Genomic DNA, 19,586 nt, shown 5'->3' on the forward strand with positions numbered 1-19,586 from the left:
TAGGTGGCTGAAGCAAAACGAAAACGGAGCAAAGCGTGGTGGGGAGAATTTGGCTCTCCTAGAGAAAGAGGTCGAAAGGACCACAGCGGGAGTCTCGCCCCTCAGTCCCCGCCACGTGCTGCAGCCGATCGGCCCCCACCCAGGCTGATCCCTCCAGTGTGCTCCATCAGGGCCAGAGCTGGTGTCCCCCACTCCACATGCTCTGTGGCCAGGCATGGTTTCTGAGCTACCCTCATCACCCTCAAGCTCAGTTCAGCAGAATCTCAGGGCATCCTCAGCCTGGATATTCATTCCCAGTGGAAAGTACCATCTCCTTCTGCCCACCCTTCCCCCGGACTGGCAGTTCAACATATGCACTGGCCACCACAGAGGAGAGCTCTTTTGAATCACAACACATTTATTCTTTTACTGGGGCAAGTTTTATTCTTTACACTTTTTTTTTGGAGGGGGAGCACAATGAGAATATGGTATTTTATTTCTTCTCTTCTGTCTTACACACCGGCCTTTTCTGAGCTGTGTGATGAAGTAAGGCATTATGATACTGGTAGGTGCTTCAGGGAGCAGAGGGTCCCAGTCCTAGAATGCTCCATCAGCACTGATAGTCCCCACTCTGGAACCCTGTGATGTGACAAGCCTGGCATCACTACCCCTGGCTGCCTGAGAGGGCGCTGCAGGGCAAGAAAGAAAAGCTTGGTCAAAGGGCTTCTCCCTCCCAAAGGCAAGTTGGCCAATGACATCTCCTTCCAGATAATTTGATGCACTTAAAATAAATATAGAGGATTTTAAATGAATTTTAAAGTGGTGACTACACCTGAAGTGTTACAGAATATATGGCTGTTTGACAATGAGAGAGACAGAATTCAAGAATCCGTATGTAGTGTTGCCCCTCCCCTCCTCCGCCAGCTCCATCTTGCATGAGTTATCTCAAGCATAGGCTCCATCATGGCTATAGCCCGCAGTGATTTCCCCTTTTCTTGATTTCCAAAACATGCTGTCATGTGATCTTTGATTCATGTATTCACAGAGAACAAGCACTGGGCAAGAAGGTGGGGAGTTACCCAGTCCCAGGAGTACCCAGCATCACGATCTGGGGAAGCCTTTTAACTTTTCCAATGTGTAATTTCCCAGTTACTCAAAAATAAAAAGGGATATTATGATGTGTGATCGTTTAGGTCCCTTCTATCTCTAAATATCTGGATCGAGCAATTCTTAGGGAAGGAGCTTCCTGTTTTTTATACAAGGCAAGTTCTAACAAATTTATTTCATCTCCATTCAAACCACAACCCCCCGACTGCCTCTTGTCACACTGAGGAGAAATATTGGGGCAATTCTCGGCGATTTCTTTAGTTCACAATCTCTCACTGGGGTAAGAAGTCTTGCAGGGCAGTGGGCAAGGCTCTGGGTATCAAAACTGAATTTGAATCTTGTCCTAACACACTAGCTGTGACCTCAGGTGAGCTACAGAACTTCTCTGGGCTCATTTCCTCAATCTGTAAAGTGGGGGTACTGACTCTACCTTCCTATGCACACTCATGTGAGGAGTAATTGAAATGTTGCTTGCACAGTGCTTTGTTTCCTTTCATCAAAAAGCTAGAGAGAAACACTTTGCTAACAAAGGTTCTCTTTTAAAAAGAAATGGAGAGGATACAAGAAAACACAACTTATCCTATAGATATTTTTTTATTGAATAGCCTCTAACAGGGCTCTTAGGGACAGCGAAGTGCTGGGCCTTCCCACCTCGCTAAAGGTTACTCAAGCCCAATGCTTCTCAGCACTAAGAGGCAAGGGAAAGTGATAACGTTTTCATTCATCAAAGGAAACAAAGCTCTTATGTGACCTCAACCAGAAGAAGGACCTACGGAAGCACAAAAACTATGAGAAATCCAGGGATACCCAGAACATCTAGGCCAGGATGAAATCTCCATAGATTCAGTGCAAAGAGGGAAATAAGTTGTCGATTTGCCACAGCATGTTTCAGCCTCGGGAATCTAGATTCTTCTCAGGATCTGTCCATTGCAAAGACTCCGGGGAAAAGGAGAAATTAGAGGCCAATGCAAAACCCCATGCTCCAGCTGAAGGGGCCAGAAAGCTGCCAGCCTCCAAAGGCTTCTACACTCTACACTACCCTGTGTGGGGTGGGGCACGCCCTAATTTTTAACTAGCAATTTCCCGTGCTTGCTCCTGGGTATTTGAACAAGGCTTCTTTTCATGGGAGAAGCTTCTGGATGCTTTTCTTGAGCAGGAAGTCCTGCTGTAAGTAGAGGGCAGGTGACACAACAGCCCTCTGCTTCACTCCCCAGGTTACCTTGCAGTTCTTGGAAATAAAAACGTATTTCATCCCTTCCAGGAAAACAAGCCTTCAAAGGGGAAAGCACTGTCAGCACTCCAGCATGGGGAGCAGGTAGGTTCAGTGGGCTTCTGACCAGGGAGGGAGGCTGCTCACCCTTCCTAGGCTTGTTCTCTCCCCGTGAGGGTTACGGTCAGCATTTAGCCACACTGTCTGTTTCTGGAATTCCATAGCACACTATTTTCCTTCTGATTTTTTAATAGCCACCTCAAGAGGAAGTAGTGTAGTGGTGAAGGCTATGGGTTTTGTAGCCAGGGGCACAGTGGGTTTGAATCCCAGCCTTGTTACTGACTAGCTGTGAAACTCACTTTCTTTAACCGTAAATTGAGAATGATGATAAATAGTAGTTCATGAAATTTATACAAGTCATGACTTTTAAAATGCTTAGAAAGATTCAATAAATATTAGTTGTTATTGCTTGAAATAAGCCTTGTTCGTCTTCTCTTTATTGGAAGGGAATCCTGGAGACATTCTAAGAGACAAAACTAATCTTTAAAGCCAGGACTGTGTTTTACTCCTTATTTCCCAGCCAACCTAGCATAGGGCCTGACCATGTTGGTACTCAGTACATGCCCTTTGCACAAATGAAAAGAGTGAGAAGATAACTGTAGGCATCTGTCTCTATAGGGCAGTGCCAGTGACACTTGGGGACACATTCGTGGGAGTTTAAGGGCTGAGTTTCCTTCCTGAAAGAGGATAGACTGTAGTTTGCAGCACCGTATTGCACCTAAGAAATTGATTTTTGCCATGGAAAAGCCTCTTGTTCCCAGAGTTCAGCAGATTCTGAAATTGAGCAGAGGAGGTTTCCAATAGCGCCATGCCTTGTGCAAGATACCAAGGAAAATCAGGTGCCTGCTCCTTCTGGGATGTAGGAAGTAGAGCTAGGGAGAGGTTGACAGAGCCACAAGTGAAAGAATCAACAAGCACACACGCACATGCACACACACATGCTTACATACACATGTGTAAATCTGAGCTCACAGAAGCATTTAATTGCATCCAGATGAGTACATGTGGATTTATTACACTACAGTTCTGGGAAAGCATCTTTTCAAATTAGAAGTAGCCTAGAGCAGGGGAACAAGAAAATAATATTTCTCCTATGAGCAGCTAGATCTCAACCAATTCAACTTCTTTTCCTCCTTTCACATTAGATCTGACGAGACAACATGCAAAAGCTACCATCATCCTCTCTCTTATCACCTACAAAAAAATTTTGCTGACTTTGGATAATGTGCTATTAGGATGACTGTCTCTGAACACCACGAATTGGCATCATATTCCTAATCTCTCCTAGTAGTCCCTCATGCACTCAATCAGAAGCAAGGCAGAGAACGGGAACTCATTCCGGTGAAGAACTAAATTACACGTGTATTCATGAGGTTAGAGATGGTGGAAGTGACCCAGATGGCACAAACCATGTGATGACATTTCTAAACACAGCAGTGCAGTCTCCTCGCTTCCCCCACCCCCAACCACCACTGTTCTCTCAGTGATTGATTTATTACTTAAACTACACAGTTTTCTGAATCTTCCAGGGACTACATGAAGCCACCAGTGCTGATTTCTGTGGAAAGCCCGCCTCAGTGCCCACAGAAACTGGAGGAGGAAAGAGGTGCAGCTATTGTCCTAATGCAGAAGGCATAACATCCCAGGATTTTGAATCTTTCAACCAAAATAAAAAGGAAAATGTAGCAGGGAAATGGGTTGAGGGGAAAACATCTATTGACTCCCTCCCATCACAAAAGTCCTGACACTAGTCTTTGATGCAGGTATCATTACACCCCCTTCACATGTAAGGAAACTGAGGCCAGCAAGAGCAGGTACAAACTTGTCACATCTTTCCTGTTTCTCCTAAATTATACCATCTTCTAAGAAACCACAGGCAGTACATTTGCTAATCTTTCAAAACTGAAGGGTAGCTCTATTTAAAAAACAAAAACAAAAACAATATGTTGAAGGCAATGCTGACTTAGAGAGGATCTAATTCAGGCTATCTGAACCATGAAGGCCTGTTCCCTCCTTGAGCCCAACTCCCACCTCATCCCTTCCTGGCCACACTGTACCTGAGGAACTTGTTGAGGTCCCCATGCTTCATATACTCGAAGACCATGATGAGCGGGTCACCCTCTACGCAGACACCATAGAACTTGACAATGTGTTCATGCTGGAGGTTGGTCAGCAGCTCAGCCTCTCGGTGAAAGTCCTTGCGTGCGTTGTCACTAGCATCCTTCAGCGTCTGGAGATGAGGAACAGAGGGGAGAGAAAACCAACACATCTTAAACTGAAGCTGTCAAAGAAAAGTTTGCAACAAGAGGGAATTACTTCGCTGGGCCCAAGGTTTCTAGATGGGAAGAAAATTCATCTCATTTATTACATGAAATATTGGGAAAATGACCTAAATCCTGAGGAAATAATTTTTGTATTAATAACTGAGGAAAAGTCCCTTGTGGGAATGCAAAACTTTACATTAACTTTACAGTTTATGAAACACTTGCACACATATTATCTCATTAAGCTATAGACATGCACATTATAGAGCCTTTGTTCCTTTTAGCCCTGGTCTGGGCTCAACTATCATCATTGACTTCTCTCCCACTTTGGTGCCTGTTCTTGGATCTACGTGCACCTTGCCGCTGTCCATATAACCTTTTAAAAACTTTATATTATAGAAATACTCATTAGAGAAAAGAGCATAATAAGCTCTCATGTACCCACCTTCTAGCTTTGACAATGACTATTTTGCTGGTTTTATCATATGACATTCTAAAAAGCCTTCTCCAGCTTGTGCCCACACGCATTGCTTGCTCAGGAAGTGTCCATGACAGCAGGCCAGTCACATTGCCAAAATGAGGATGTCCGGGATCACGCGAGTTGGGTTCTAGTGCCTTTAGTTCTTAGCCCATACCACACTGCCACCACATTGCCACTGCAGGCATGGCAAAGCTGGCATCTGTTGATGCTAATCACATGTACATAGCTCCCGCCCTGGCCCAATCACTGGGCCAGAGCTATGATGGGGCCCAAATCTTGGCCTAAGGTGCTTATGGGCAAATAAGGAGATAAGTCACATATGTAACTAACTATAATTCAAGCTTAAAACATGTCCTGAATAAACTGGCTCCTCTGCATCTCTGTCCAGCATTGAAGAGGAATTTTCACTCAGAAAGGCTAATCTTATAATCAGCTCTTTGTTCTACTTCTCTAGATGTGCTTGCCACATAGGCCATGGGGCAGGGTGACCTCAAAATTAACTAAAGGCTCATCCTCCCTTTTGCCTATTCTGTCTAAACAACAAATGTAACTGCCTGTAACCTATAGCAACATCCCCGCTTTGTAACTCTTTGTAACTGCCTGCAACCCCGAGCAACTCCCATGCTTTGTAACTGTCTGAGGACAAATTAACCAACTGGCCCATGAAAACTAAGCCCTATAAAAGCAAAATTGCATCTGCGCTTGGGGCCTAGATCTTCGGAGTGCTAGCTCCTCTGGGACCACTGGCATAATAAACCTCAGTTCTCCAACTCTCCGAGTGTTCCTTGGTTTCTCGCCGGTCTGATTTTTGTAACATTTCTGTAATAGCATGATCTCTCCTTGATATGCCTTTCTTGAAACTTACATTTCCACTTTGTGAATCAACTACGGTTGCCCAAATGACACCAGATCACACCTCTTGGCCCCTGCACATGTTTATCCCTCTACCTGGTATGCTGACTCAGGCTTGGTTACTGTGTCGGAGGTTGAATATTGACCACCAAAGATGTCCACATCCTAATGTCTGGAACCCGTGAATATTCTACCTTACATGGCAAAAGGACTTTGTAGATGTGATTAAGTTAAGGATCTTGATGTTGGAGAGATTATCTTGGATTATCTGAGTGGGTCCAATGTCGTCCCAAGCAAGAATCCGTATAAGAGAGGGCAGGAGAATCAAGACAGAGAGGATGTAAGGATAAAAGCAAAAATAAGAGGAGATAAGATGCTGTGCTGCTGGCTTTGAAGATGGAAGAAGGAGCCATGAGCCAAAAAAATGTGGGCAGACTCTAAAATTTTGAAAAAGCAAGGAAACGAATTCTACCCTATAATGTCCAGAAGGATCCAGCCCTGCTGATATGTTGACTTTAGTTTAGTAAAACTGGTTTCTGATGTCTGGCCAACAAGAACTGTGAGAGAAATGGTTTGTGATATTTTAAGCCACTGAGTCTGTAGTAATTTGTTATAGGAGCCACAGGAAATGAATACATCTGGTCATCACCTAGAAATCCTCCAAGACCTGGCTCAGACATTAGCTTTCTGAGAAGTGTTGCCTGACCTCCTCATTGCTGTCATGTCCCATCTGCCCCCAGGCTAGCCTGCATAACCTTCTTAGGTTTACCTCATACTCAACTTCTATCATATATCACTGACCACAATACATTCTAATTCCATATGTACCTGCTTATCTCTGGTGTAGATGGTGAGCTCTTTGACCCAGGGACTGTGCCTTCCATGTCTACATTGCTAGCACTGAGCTCAGTGCCAGGCATATGTTAAATATTCGACAGAGGTTTGTGGAATGAATAATAAAGGCTATGAAAAGCAAACACTTAGGGCAAAAGAAGAGTTCAGAAAGCGAGCAATTGCTTCAACTGAGGAACAAGGAGGAAGGAAGCCGAGAGGACTCCTTCTGGTGGAGATGGCACGTGAGCATATGACTCCCTCGCCCAGGGAGACTGCAATCAGTCATAATCAAAGCTGGATGACAAATACAAACATTCACATTCACCTAAACTGGAACAGAATGAAAGCATGGACATCCATCAGATGTGTACGAAGTGTAAGACGACACTACGTCCTGTGTCAAAGAGCACTGCCAGGTCCCTGGGGGTCATTTTTCAGTTCACTGCCTTGCTCTTCTCTCCCTGTAGGGCTATTCCTGACCTGGCTGACTTATAGTCATTGGGAAGTGACACAGGTCAAGTTTCTGGAGAGTAGACTCTGAAGTGGAGATTAATAGCTAAGACATTTCCTAGGACATGCTCTTGGGATTAACACCCACAGGAGGAATTGGGCAGAGGGTGCAATTGATCTATCATGCAGTCTCAATGGAACCTCGTCTGGCCCTACAAGGAGACTCTTCAGAGTTGTTATGAGTTGGCTTTGTAAACCTTTATCAATCAGTCATCAGATGAGGGCCTCACCAGGAAAGGAGCATGACTTTAATAAAAGAATCTGCTGAGCCCTCATAAAAATCCGGTAGCTGAGGATTGTTTTGCAGCTTTCCCAGGAAGTAGAGGAGCAAATCTTTCATTCCCAAAGTGGGGCTAGGTGGTTCATCATTGAGTCCACCACAGGATGAGTTTGTAATACGCAATGTACCATGCTTGGTGCTGCTCTCCACACAGGAAGGCACCAATGAATAGGCAGGGCCTGCCTCACATTGGCCACAAGGAAACATTAAAATGTCAGAGGCAGCAGCAAGATCCCAAACCCTTTCCTGCTACGATCTTCACAGAATGTGGCATTTTCACTAAGTGCTTTTGGCAGGATTTGAAGCTTTCTCCCCAGTGGTGACCTGAACCAAAAAGGCAATTACAGGTCTAGTTTTTATTAGGCCAGAGGCAGTTGATTCTTATGACAAACTCTGGAGATACCATTCCAAAAAAGGGTCTACTGATGAGGTTCCCAATTCCTACTTTAGCAAGTGGTTTTTAGAGAAGTGTCCCTTCAAAGTATCACCAGTTATACTTTAAAAGTGAGCAGATTTTGGCCAGCAAGTGTTCAGAGAGGACATAAAACTTTGATAGGTCCGTTTCCGTGGAAACCACACATTTCTTCATTTAATAACAAAATGAGCCGTGGCCAAGAACCTGGCATCTGAGTCTCTGCTCTCTCGAAGCTCCAGAAACTGAGGTTGTACCCATCCAAACTAAACTCTGTTGCACAGGGAGGAGGAAAGTGCTTACGCTGACGACTTGTTTAGTTTGGTTTTGTCCATGGACATGCTTCTATCTGTTTTTTTCTCTCCTTCTCCTTCTCCTTCTCCTTCTCCTTCTCCTTCTCCTTCTCCTTCTCCTTCTCCTTCTCCTTCTCCTTCTTCTTTTTTATAAACCTATCCACTGTTTTGTTTTGCTAAACTTCTCAGTAAAAAAATGCAGAGGAGGCAAGAAGATGAACATGGAGCAGATGGACATCGTCATCAACTGGGTTCTTCCCCGGTGCCCATGGAGCAAAACACACTCATGCATGCATTTCTCACACTTGGACTTGCATTATGGATTTGGGTACACGTCTGTCTCCAGCACTTTCTTTGACAGCAGAAGCATGTTGTGTTCACCTATTTATTACTGACTGTCTAACCTATTGTCAGGCAACTAAAAGAACCTCTGACCCACGAAGTGTGTGCAGACTAGAGATAAAAGAGGAAAGGAATGAAAAGTGAATGTTCCTATGAAAATAACACAGACCCAAGAAAGGAGCAGAAATAAAGGCAGTACCAAGAAAAGCAGATAGGAGAATATAAGGTTGAGGGGGGCCCTTCCCAAGATACTCCGTCCTGAAGAGCTGACCCCAAACATACGTGTTCTTCCAATCAAAAGGCAAACTTTTACCATGGTGGTGCTCAAACCAAGGGAGTTCTAGCTTAAATTAAATGATCCAGTTAAAATCCTGGCTCTGCCATTGACCTCTGGGAACTCCAGTTTTCTCCTCTGTTGAGTGAGGGTAACAATATCATCTACTTCACAGTGTCACTGAGAGGTTTGGGTGAGACAGTGTAAACTGGGATGCCTTCCAGGGTCCCCGTAGAAAGTAGTATTTGAGTAATTCTAATTTGAAACTACAACCAGGCCTGCATTTAATTTGCTCATGCAAAGATCCAGGAAGGACAACAGGTGCATGGATAAAGCATGGGACTAGCCCAAGGCATGAGAGCAGCAGTGCTCCTGAGATAGCTACCCTTTCCCTCCTGAAAGCCCTGGAACCCTGCAATGTTTTCTAAGAGATACAGCCTCTTTACACAGAGGCTGCTCTCAGTCGCTGAGATAGCTTACTTGTAAGGCCTTCATCTGTCTTTAACAGTGAGTTATAGATGGTCACGAACCCATTTAGGTCATTATCACAAGGCGTGAACAAATTCTGTATGCAATCTTTCTTCCCAAGTTTTAGCTATGTAGTGTTTATTCGAGAATTCTGGAGTGTGTGTGTGTGTGTGTGTGTGTGTGTGTGTGTGTGTGTGTGAGAGAGAGACAGACAGACAGACAGACAGATGGAGACAGACAGAGAGAGAGGAGAGGAGAGGAGAGGAGAGGAGAGGAGAGGAGAGGAGAGGAGCGGAGGGGAGGGGAGGGGAGGGGAGAGGAGAGGAGAGGAGAGAGAAGAGATATTAGGCAATGAGGGAGAGGGGTAGACCAGGAATGAAGATAGGTTTTTCTTTGGGGATGGGAGTAGGCACTAAACTGACAGAGTTAACAAGCATCTAATATTTCCATTTCCCCAAAGCAAAATACTATAGGAAGAGACTCCATTCTTACTTCAATGTCAAAAAGCTATGCATCGGTACCTTTTTGGATTTAAGAGAGATTTTGCTATTCATGGGACAAATGCATCTCACAAACTTGGCCTCATCTTATATGTGCCCATCCATTTTTGCATGTTGGATCTTTTTTCTAAATTATGATTCAATTCTATTTTAAGAGATTCAGAAAATATGGCTGTAACAAGTTGGGCAAAATCATCTTCTGAATTTGGCACTCTAAAGACAGAATTTTTCTAAGAGTGGAACCATAGCCAGACAGCAATCAGAAGTTGGAAAAATCCTGCCATCAACTCTATTTATAAAAATCGTCTCTGTTTTAGTACCATAACTGATTGTCATTTTACTCAATTAAGAGAGGCTTGGCTGGTTTCTGGAGTCCCTTGGCAATGGACATGAGGTAGCAGCCTCCCTCCCTGACAGTTCTCTCCACTTAAGTTTCATTTTGACAGGCATGTTTGTCCCATCATTGAACACTGCTATTTTCTTACTCTTAGTGTCTGCTTTGTAACTTCATCTCACTGCAGAGCTGCCATCCTTTCTGAGACATTTGCAAGGGAGAGGTCTCATCCAGAGCTACAGTGAGTTACTGCCTAGAGTACACTGATTCAGAGTTGGAAGAATGGAGTAGCATGAAATAAACTTTAGCACAGAACTGAGAAATTACTAAAGGCAAAAATAAAAGTAAGGAAAACTAACATTCATCTGAAATGCTTCAGCAAAACATTAAAGCTAACATGAAACTAAGAGAGGCAAGCGAGCATATTTGAAATCATTGAGTGATTGAATGTTGTAGGACATGACAAATGATCATGTATTTTAAAATATACATAGGTTAGGAGACACAAAGTAAAACAGAGATGGCGTCTTTTTATTTTTTACTGATCTATTCTTCTCTTACACTTTTTTAGAGATCATAGAAACAGAGTTAAAGTGAAAGATTTAACAAAAGAAGAGATTATTATGGTAAGACCTCACAATGCCCAATGCCCACTATCATGTTTAAAACATAGATGCCAATGAGCAAACTCCCATATGAAGCGACTGAGATTCATAACAATGTTCGTCAACACACCTAAGTTCTTTTGGATTGTTGGTTCAAGATCTGTTGTTAATGGAGACTCTTTACTCTTCTGATATCTTCTAGACCTGCACTGTCCAAAATGGAAACTAATATCCACATGTGGCTAGTGATCATTTGAAATATGACTAGTCCAAATTGAGATATGCTGTGAGTATAAAAGACATACCAGATTTTGGAAACTTGGTATCAATAAAACATCTCATTAATATGTTTATATTACTGATACTTTGAAACAATAATATTTTATATATGTTGAGTTAAATATAATACATTAGTAAAATTAGTTTTATTTTTTCTACCTTTTTATTTTCTATACTAAGAGATCTTAATTTTGAAAAATTAAAATACAAACATGGCTTGCATTTGTGGCTCACATTATTCTTCTAGTAAATAGCACTGTTCTCTATTAATGAGTCAACCTGCTTCTTGGAAATGTTGGAAAACAATGCCAAACTGAAATAAAACTAAGGCAGATACGCTTCTTATAAGGTTCTTAAAGGCAATGATTAGCCGAGTATTCAGAGTAAGCCACAGTCATAATGCTGCATGATTCTTCTAATTTATTGGTTTTCCTCTAAAGAATGGTAGAGGAAGCTTCAATCGAATTCACACAAAAAATGAACTTTGGAGGAGTATATTTTAATTAATTCAGAACTATGAAGAGCTTAATAAAAATAAAATCTTAGAAAGTAAGGAGAGAGCAATAATATGTGGTTCCCCCACATTCCTAAAAATATATAAAAAAAGAATTAAATGATTATACAAAAATAATAGTGATCACAAACACTCAGGTAATGCTCACTATATACTAGAAACCAACACTGTGTATATCAACTCAATCATATGTAACTAGCCTTTGCAAGGACTTCAACCATGTACCAAGTGATAGCCTCACATACAAGTTCATAGCCAGGGTGTAGATTGCTGCTATCTTTATTTTCACAGCCATGCTGGCACTAATGGTTCAGAATCTAACAATTCAACTATCCAATGGGAAACATGAGACTAAATTCTAATTCACATAATGTAAAATACTTGCAATAATTTGGAGGATAAAATCGATGGTCTCTGCGTGCATATTACATCAAGGTGCACATTACGAAAGTAAGTTTTGGATGATAGAAAACAAATTCATAGAGAAATATTGACTCAAAAGAATGAATCAGAAGTTGGCCTCCAATATGGACTACTGAAGTACAATTATAAGCTTTAAATATACCGGCATACAATTGTCCGAAACAATTTCACAAGACACAGAGGAGCTGGTGGATCATGGTAGGCCATGACTTGACTGTGAGTCGGGCTATCATGTGAAAGTCAATTAAAAAGCAGCACCATTACCACCGTGCATACGTTCCAGAGATACAGAGGTGCAAAATGAAGCCTCCAGCTATATTTGGTACCAGACAAGTTGTCATTAGAGTGAAATGCACTGTTTTGGTTTTAGCATTTATGAAAAGATGGTTACGAATTGGAGATAAGCCAGAAAAGAGGGTTAACAAGACAAATTAACAAGACAAAAAACAGATATCCCATCAAAGGTTAAAAGTTGAAATTACTGGGAAAGGGACATTGATGGAGCCATTTATAACTGGAGCCTACCTAACTAAAATACAGGAGGGATTCTTACAAGGAAATGCTGCTCCCCATCCTAAAGCACAAGTGAGTGTACACACACACACGCGCGCGCGCACACACACACACACACACACCCCAGGGAAGAATGCACTTAGGCTAAAGAGCAATATTAATCAATTAAGCAAGTCTGGACCATAAAAATGATTAAACCTTTTAACAAGCCACAATTAAGAGTTCTACAATTTCTGTTTGTAGAGACTTGTAAGATTGGAATTGATAGCACTTCCTGTAACATTATGTCCCATTAAGGTATACAAACAATTTTTTTAGGGCAATACTGACAAATGTTCTCTTAAACTTGTTATCATCCATTTTCATTGTGTGGGAACAAGTCTTCTCTATGGAAATGGAGAAGTGGGGAGGAAGCACAGGAAAGGGAGGAATGGGAGAGGGACTTTTCATTAATCAAGATGCAAGTACTGATATGATGACTGTCATTAAAAAATAAAGAAAGAAAATAGCCATCCTTCTTCTAAATAAACTTGCCTGGGTAGAGCACTTGAGTGGATGAATGTTTGACGAACTTTCCCATCTATGAATTTTTTCACCGTTCCAGAATTAGAAAGAATGGGCTTTTCTCTTCATCCCTTAAATGTATCCTGAGACAACTGGCTCTAGTTGCTTCTTTTCTATAGGGGCCTCCTGTATGCTATGTGACCACCTAATATGGTTGGACCACTGGTAGGTAGGTGTCCTGGCATGAAGACTGAGTGGAATAACTAGACACTAGTATTTTTCTTTTTGAGGAATCTGAATATGAGTAATAGAGACCATGTGAGCAACAGTTGGCATGGAGGCAGCAGGCAAATACTAGAGAGCAGCAGAGGCAAGAGATAGTGGTTCTACATTAGGAGGGAAGCCTAGAGGACAATCCCTGATGCCCATTGCTGAGAGGATAAAAAAAAAGCGGCAATCATAAGGGCTGCCTCAGATCCTGAGTGAGCTTTTGACTCCCAACAGTTCCAGTAACAGTGAGGCCTAGCTGTCCTGCAGTTCCTATTCGAGTTGGTCATCTTTCAGTTTTTCCTGTTGTGTCTCTTTCTCCCTTCTTTTGGCTATAGCATTCCTAATATTCTTTCGAGGAACCAGTACTCTCCACATTCAGTCAATGTGTGTTGAGTAGAGCTAACCCTATCTTTCATTTCCAAGGATATGAATATGACAGAGGCTGGAATAATCAGAATATCCTATTCCCGTGGCCAGAGGGCCTAGTGACAAAACTCAAGGCAAGCCAGCAGGAGTTGGCCCTTATACTCTTATATAATAATTGGGAAACAGGAGCTCTTTTTTGAGGTTAAGATAACAGGATGTAAGTCCAGAGCTATTATTGCCAAATCTTTACCACAATATGGGGTTCACCTGCCTGAGAATGGAGTCTCAATATATAGAGGGAAGGAGAGCCAAGATAGATTAAACAGATGACAGATAAATGATGATAGATGATAGAAGATAGATAGATAGATAGATAGATAGATAGATAGATAGATAGATAATAAATAGGTAGGTAGATAGATAGATAATAAATAGGTAGGTAGGTAGGTAGGTAGATAGATAGATAGATAGATAGATAGATAGATAGATAGATAGATAGATAAATGATAGATAGATAGATAGATCAGACAGACAGAAAAAGAATTGATTCCCTAGATCTAGCAGTGCTAGAAGCTGGGACATCAGTAACAAGGTTTCCCAGTAGCCTGAACAATATCCTTTCTGCTTAAATAAGCAGGAATTGGGTTTCTAATGAGTAGTATACTGCTCTTCTTATCAAAGCTGATTGTGATATTTTGCTTATATTCCCCTGAGGGCTCACTCAAGAATCTAGTTTTCCTTATTTCCACCCATTCCCTTGAATTACATTTCTTCTTGAGAAAACGTAAAAGTGTCTTTCATTCTCACATACAAATGAGCACAACTAACTAACACTCACCTTTTATTACTGGATAAGTTGCATTGTGTTGAATTTCCTCAATTTGGTTTCCAGGGTATGTTTAAAATTCAATAAATAAAAATGTTGTGCACAGTGGGCACTGGACTAATGAGGAGGACTGAGACGTCGTCCTAGGTCTCACAATAAGTGACCTTATTCAAGCTGCGTGACTTTGGATGGGTCAATGATCCTCTTTGGATTCCTGTGTCTTTACTGCCAAAACATGAGAGTTAAGCTAGAGAAGAGCAATAACAGCTCTGTAGAGCTGTGCAGTGATTCCACGACTTGTAAAATAATTCCTCATTAGATTACATTATTCTCTATATATTGTCTTTATAGTTCCTTTCAGCTATAAAATTCTATGACTACCAATAGCTCATCAAATCATTTCCTTACTTAGAAATGCCAAATGCTCTTTACTTTTTTGAAAGGTTATTATTTCTGTAGTCTATCTATTTGTCCATCGATCCATCCATCTACCCATCCATCCTTTCATTCATTTAACAAGCATTTATTGCTTGTTATGTTGCTACATACTATGAATGTGCTAAAAGACATGGTTCCTACCCTCAGGAATATGCCACTAAAAAGAGCAGACAGACATTCATGCCTTTGACTAAACAAGCCCATGAAAATATATATATATTTAAAACCTTGACAAATGCTATAAAGAACAAGTACAGATGACTTAATAGCATATAGTAGGAAGGTCTAGTCTAGATGGGGGAGCAGGCAAAGGGAGGTCTCCCAGAAGAGGAGCAGCTTGAACTGAAAGCTGATGAGTGGGAGTCATGTGGACCAAGGCGCTGGGCTAAGGACCTCCAGAAATGGGAATGGCAACAATGTATTGGGTGCTATTTGTTATCGCCTCAGTGTGATGTGCCAGAGGGTTTATTAGTGAACTTTTCTAAAACCCTTGGTGAAGAAAATCATAATTATTTCCTCTGTTGACAAGAAGATATTCAGAAACAAACAAATGAAAAAGCAAAAATCCTGAGTTAAGAAAGTGTCTGCTGAACTCAGATTTCACCATTTCTTGTCTTGCCAAGTCTTCCTGTGCAGCATCTCTCACTTGCTTTCACTTAACACCTCAAGGGAGTCACTCAACTTCTCCGGGTCTTGGTCTTTTTATTTATCAAACATGAGACTTGGGATATATATGATTTCTAAGGTCTCTCCGTATTTGACATTGTGTGTTTCTAGAAATACACCTGAGTTAGTGGAGAGAGTGAGGAGAGGCTATGAATCCTTAAGAGCACACTCGTGGCTATATTTAAAAAACAAAAATCAGCGTACATTCATGGTACAAAAAAGTGTTATAAGAATTGTAGTTATTGAAATGCAGACGAAAATAGCTGATGTATCCAATACAGGGAAACTGCCATGAAGCGCGTTTCCTTGGCAATTGAGTTACTTAAAGATAAAGTAACCCATTTTGATCAAAGACTGGTTTCTCTGTTTCTCATCCTCTCTAAGCGTTCTTCAACTGTAACTCATTAAAAAGGGAAAAATAGTTGACAAATTCATTTCACTCAAAAACAAAAGTTATCCAAAAATGTCTTAAAAATGGCAATCTAATTAGATCCGAATAAGCAAATACTCTAATGAGAGAGGCATGCTCAGCACCCACGTGCCCTTGAGTGCCCTGCACAAGCCTTAGGATCACTTTCATCTTAACTGGTTCCTGTGGCTCTCTCTTAAATTATTTGGGGCAAACACCAGGATTTAAAGGAACCTGACATCTGTCAGTCTGAATGCAAAGCCTTGGATTTCAAAACAGTCAGTTCCTTCTAGAGAAGGAAAAAGGACAATAGCTGCTATTTCTTAGCATGCATAATCAATGCTGCAGGGGTTGCTAGGCAACAAGCAGAAAGACTGTCAAACATCCCTGGTGCCTCCAATTGGAAGAACAGCCCGGGCAGCTACTCCTCAGAGGTGACAAGCTGTGCAGGACCTGGAAGCCACTTTCAGTTTGTTTCATTCCTTTAAAAAAAATCCCTTCATTCTGGTCAGAACTAAACTGTAGACATTTTCCTTCCAGGCTGATTATATAGTCATTGAATACACTTCCAATTGGCCCGATCGGTCCTAAAAATGAGCAGGTCAGGCTGGCAGGAGACAGGACTGTGAAAGGTCCATGTGTTATTCTGATCCAATTCATCTTGGGGTCCATGAAAGATGTGACTTGTTCCTTGGTGGCTGCAGGCTCTGGATTGCAGAAAGCTAAAATGGGCATCCTCCCAAAGCTTGTAATCATTCTAGCAAACATAAGCAAAGCCTCTGATTTCAACAAAAATGCACATTCAAGGTCATTGAGATGAGACTTCTTAAGTACACAACCTTAAAGTTGGAATGAATATTTAAACTGTAGGTATTTTGTCCTTTCTACTTGAAATTAAATAGCTTCATTTCAGTTTCAATGACAAGAGGACTAACTAAGAGGAGTCAGGATTTGATAAATCTATTTCTTGTTTTGTTGTTTTGTTTTGTTTTGTTTGGCAATGTTGATTAAAGAGCAAACAGTCATCACAGGTCATTAATTTACAAACACTTATTTGGCAAAGCCAGGAAGTACATAAGGAGTAGGTTCTGGGTTTGGGTCAGAAGAAGGAGTAGGGTTATGATTGGCATTTAACGCAGATAGAAGCCTCACTGACAGTGGCGATAGGAAATAGCCCAGGTGGAAATAGGACATGGGCAGGACAAGTGGCTACACATTGCTGTTGCTGGCTAAGCTTTTATCATTACTAGCCCAAGCTCTAGCATCTTGTTTTAAGCATCTGCTTGGAAGGAAATAAAACGTATGAGTTGAAGGCACCCTGGATTTAGCTATACAACACTCTCCTCTTAGGGGCATTGCAAGAAGTAAAGAGAGGAAGGCACAGAATAAGAAATGATACTAAGACGAAAGGTTATACTAAGAAATTTTGTGAATCTACGTCCACACCTTGCTGAAGTCTCCCAGCTATTCCTACACTGTCGACTGGGATTTCCTAATCTCAGGATTTTCTCACATTCAAAGATTCTCACCTTGTGACCCCATGAAGTGAATTCAGTCTGAAGGCCTGACTTAGTTCCCAGGTGACCCCCAAATGGGAGTGGGAAACATGGGCCCGGAATGTGAATCCACAGTCTTCAGTTTCCTTGTCTATAACACATGACTAGATTAGAATTAGATGTTCCCTAAGCTTCTTCCAGCTCTAACATTTTATCCGTCTATGAATCTCCAAAAATAGAGGCACCTTTTGGTCTCATTTATCCAAAGAGAAAAAAAAGATAACAGAAGAAGAAAGCAAAAACTGCTGATTTAACACTGCCAAATGTTCTGAACATTTTGTGCTTAAAAAAATAACAAACTTTTTGAGTAAATAAAAGAGGAAGCAATAGCAGCAGCAAAAATGAAACATCCCCAAAGCCACTACAGGATTCTTACTTCACACCTTTACCCATGTGACCTCACCTGTCTCTCGCATCTCCTTTCCTCTCTTTTCTTCTGTCTTGCTCTCCCTGCTCCATTTGCTGACCTGAGTGAGATGATGTTTATTTGACAGCTATTACATTTATCATCCCTAGAAAGGTCTGACCTTTATTCACCCCAAAGTGCAGGTTTTAGGAGCCTTTGCTGAGAGTCCAGGAGTATTCATGCCACTCAGTTTACTTTTGATGATAAGAAAAGCAAATGCACAATTTTTCATTTGGATGGCCTTTCACAGAAACCGCATTTACTCCACAGGATGGGTAAGTTCAAGGATAATTTTCTCTCTCTTCTCAGTTACCTATTGTGTACATAGTTAAGTTTTTAATGTTAAGTACAATGGTAATGGAATATACATCTGATTTTAAAAAATGAAAAGTTGCCCTAGCTATAACTAGTACTCAAACGCCATTCATACAAACATTCTGTGTTTGGAAGAAACAAACTATAATAAAAAACAAAACCTAGTCATCTTATATTAAGCCAAGAAGTCACATTTTTATTACATTAACCATGTCCATATTTATTTGCCACTTAATTCATTTTATAAATATATGCATGCCTCTTTTCAGTGTTTTACATATGTTAATCAATACTTTTGGTGAGTTGTTTTTTTTTTTTTTTATTTTTTGACAATGCTTATATAAAAGATTTGCATAAATCTTCTGGTATGATTTTTAAAAAAATTCTTATGTTTTGGAGAGCTCAGTGGAAATTTTATCCCCTTCAATATTGTTTATCTTATTGAAGAGAAAGTCTCCTTTTCGAATTTATGGGAAAATATCTGTGATGAAAGACCTTCAGGCTTTTTCAGTTTGGTAAAACCTTGTGTCTCCTAGGGTGGCAGAATCCACAAGAGGTGCCATCCACCCCAGGATAGAATTGTACCTGCATCATACAAAATCCTGAGGCCTTGGAAACAGTTGAGAAGGACATGATAGGACAGAAGATCTCAGAACAGAAGCTGAGCGGGGATGTGAACTCCACACTCTCCCTTACAGAACCTCGACATGAGACAAGACCAGCTGAGCATGGCACAAGCGCCAGGCAATCCAAGGAGACGGGTTGAGTTGCCAAGACTTAGCTGGTTACATTCTATCTGACCCGACTGACCTCCATCCAGGAAGAGTAGCTCAGAGCTATTCACAGACTGCAGACTTAGGTTGCCCCTAAGAAGAACCTCCAATAGTTGGTTATACTCCAAATATCCTTCCCATTATCCATTTAGTTAAAGGAATTTGAACACATCCACCACAGCTGACACAATTTGCTTTGGAATTGGCCACTAAAATAAAATAAAGTAACACTTCCATACAGTACTGTGACCATGGATAATGAGACATTCTGGAGTGTTCTCTTACCTTCACTGCCACCAAGATCTTGTCCTGCTCAGGACAGAGGTTATAGCATTCAGCTAGGAAAACTTTTCCAAAGGCTCCTTCGCCTAGCTCCCTTTTCAGAACAATGTTATGTCTCTTGATGTGCTGAACAACTGTAAAACAAAGACAGAATGGAAATTGGAATTGAAGCATGCAGAGGTGAAGGCAGAGAGTGGGGAGCCAGTGGCCTGCGTTCTGAGCTTGCAGGCCTAGATTCTCT

The 19,586-nt window shown here is 41.3% G+C and overlaps 1 protein-coding gene across 3 annotated transcripts in view; it reads right to left on the reverse strand.

Moving 5' to 3' along the window:
- Positions 1-19,586, reverse strand: part of NTRK2 (neurotrophic receptor tyrosine kinase 2) — a 319,160-nt gene that overhangs the window by 62,190 nt on the left and 237,384 nt on the right. For all 3 annotated transcript variants that reach the window (XM_016130219.2, XM_016130220.2, XM_016130217.2), the window contains 2 exons: positions 19,349-19,479; positions 4,414-4,586 (listed from right to left, as the gene is read on the reverse strand). In XM_016130219.2, coding sequence (XP_015985705.2) covers positions 4,414-4,586; positions 19,349-19,479 — 304 coding nt within the window. The remainder of the gene's footprint in view (positions 1-4,413; positions 4,587-19,348; positions 19,480-19,586) is intronic.

This window comes from Rousettus aegyptiacus, unplaced genomic scaffold (genome assembly GCF_014176215.1).
Source record: "Rousettus aegyptiacus isolate mRouAeg1 unplaced genomic scaffold, mRouAeg1.p scaffold_m13_p_3, whole genome shotgun sequence".
NCBI lineage: Eukaryota > Metazoa > Chordata > Mammalia > Chiroptera > Pteropodidae > Rousettus > Rousettus aegyptiacus.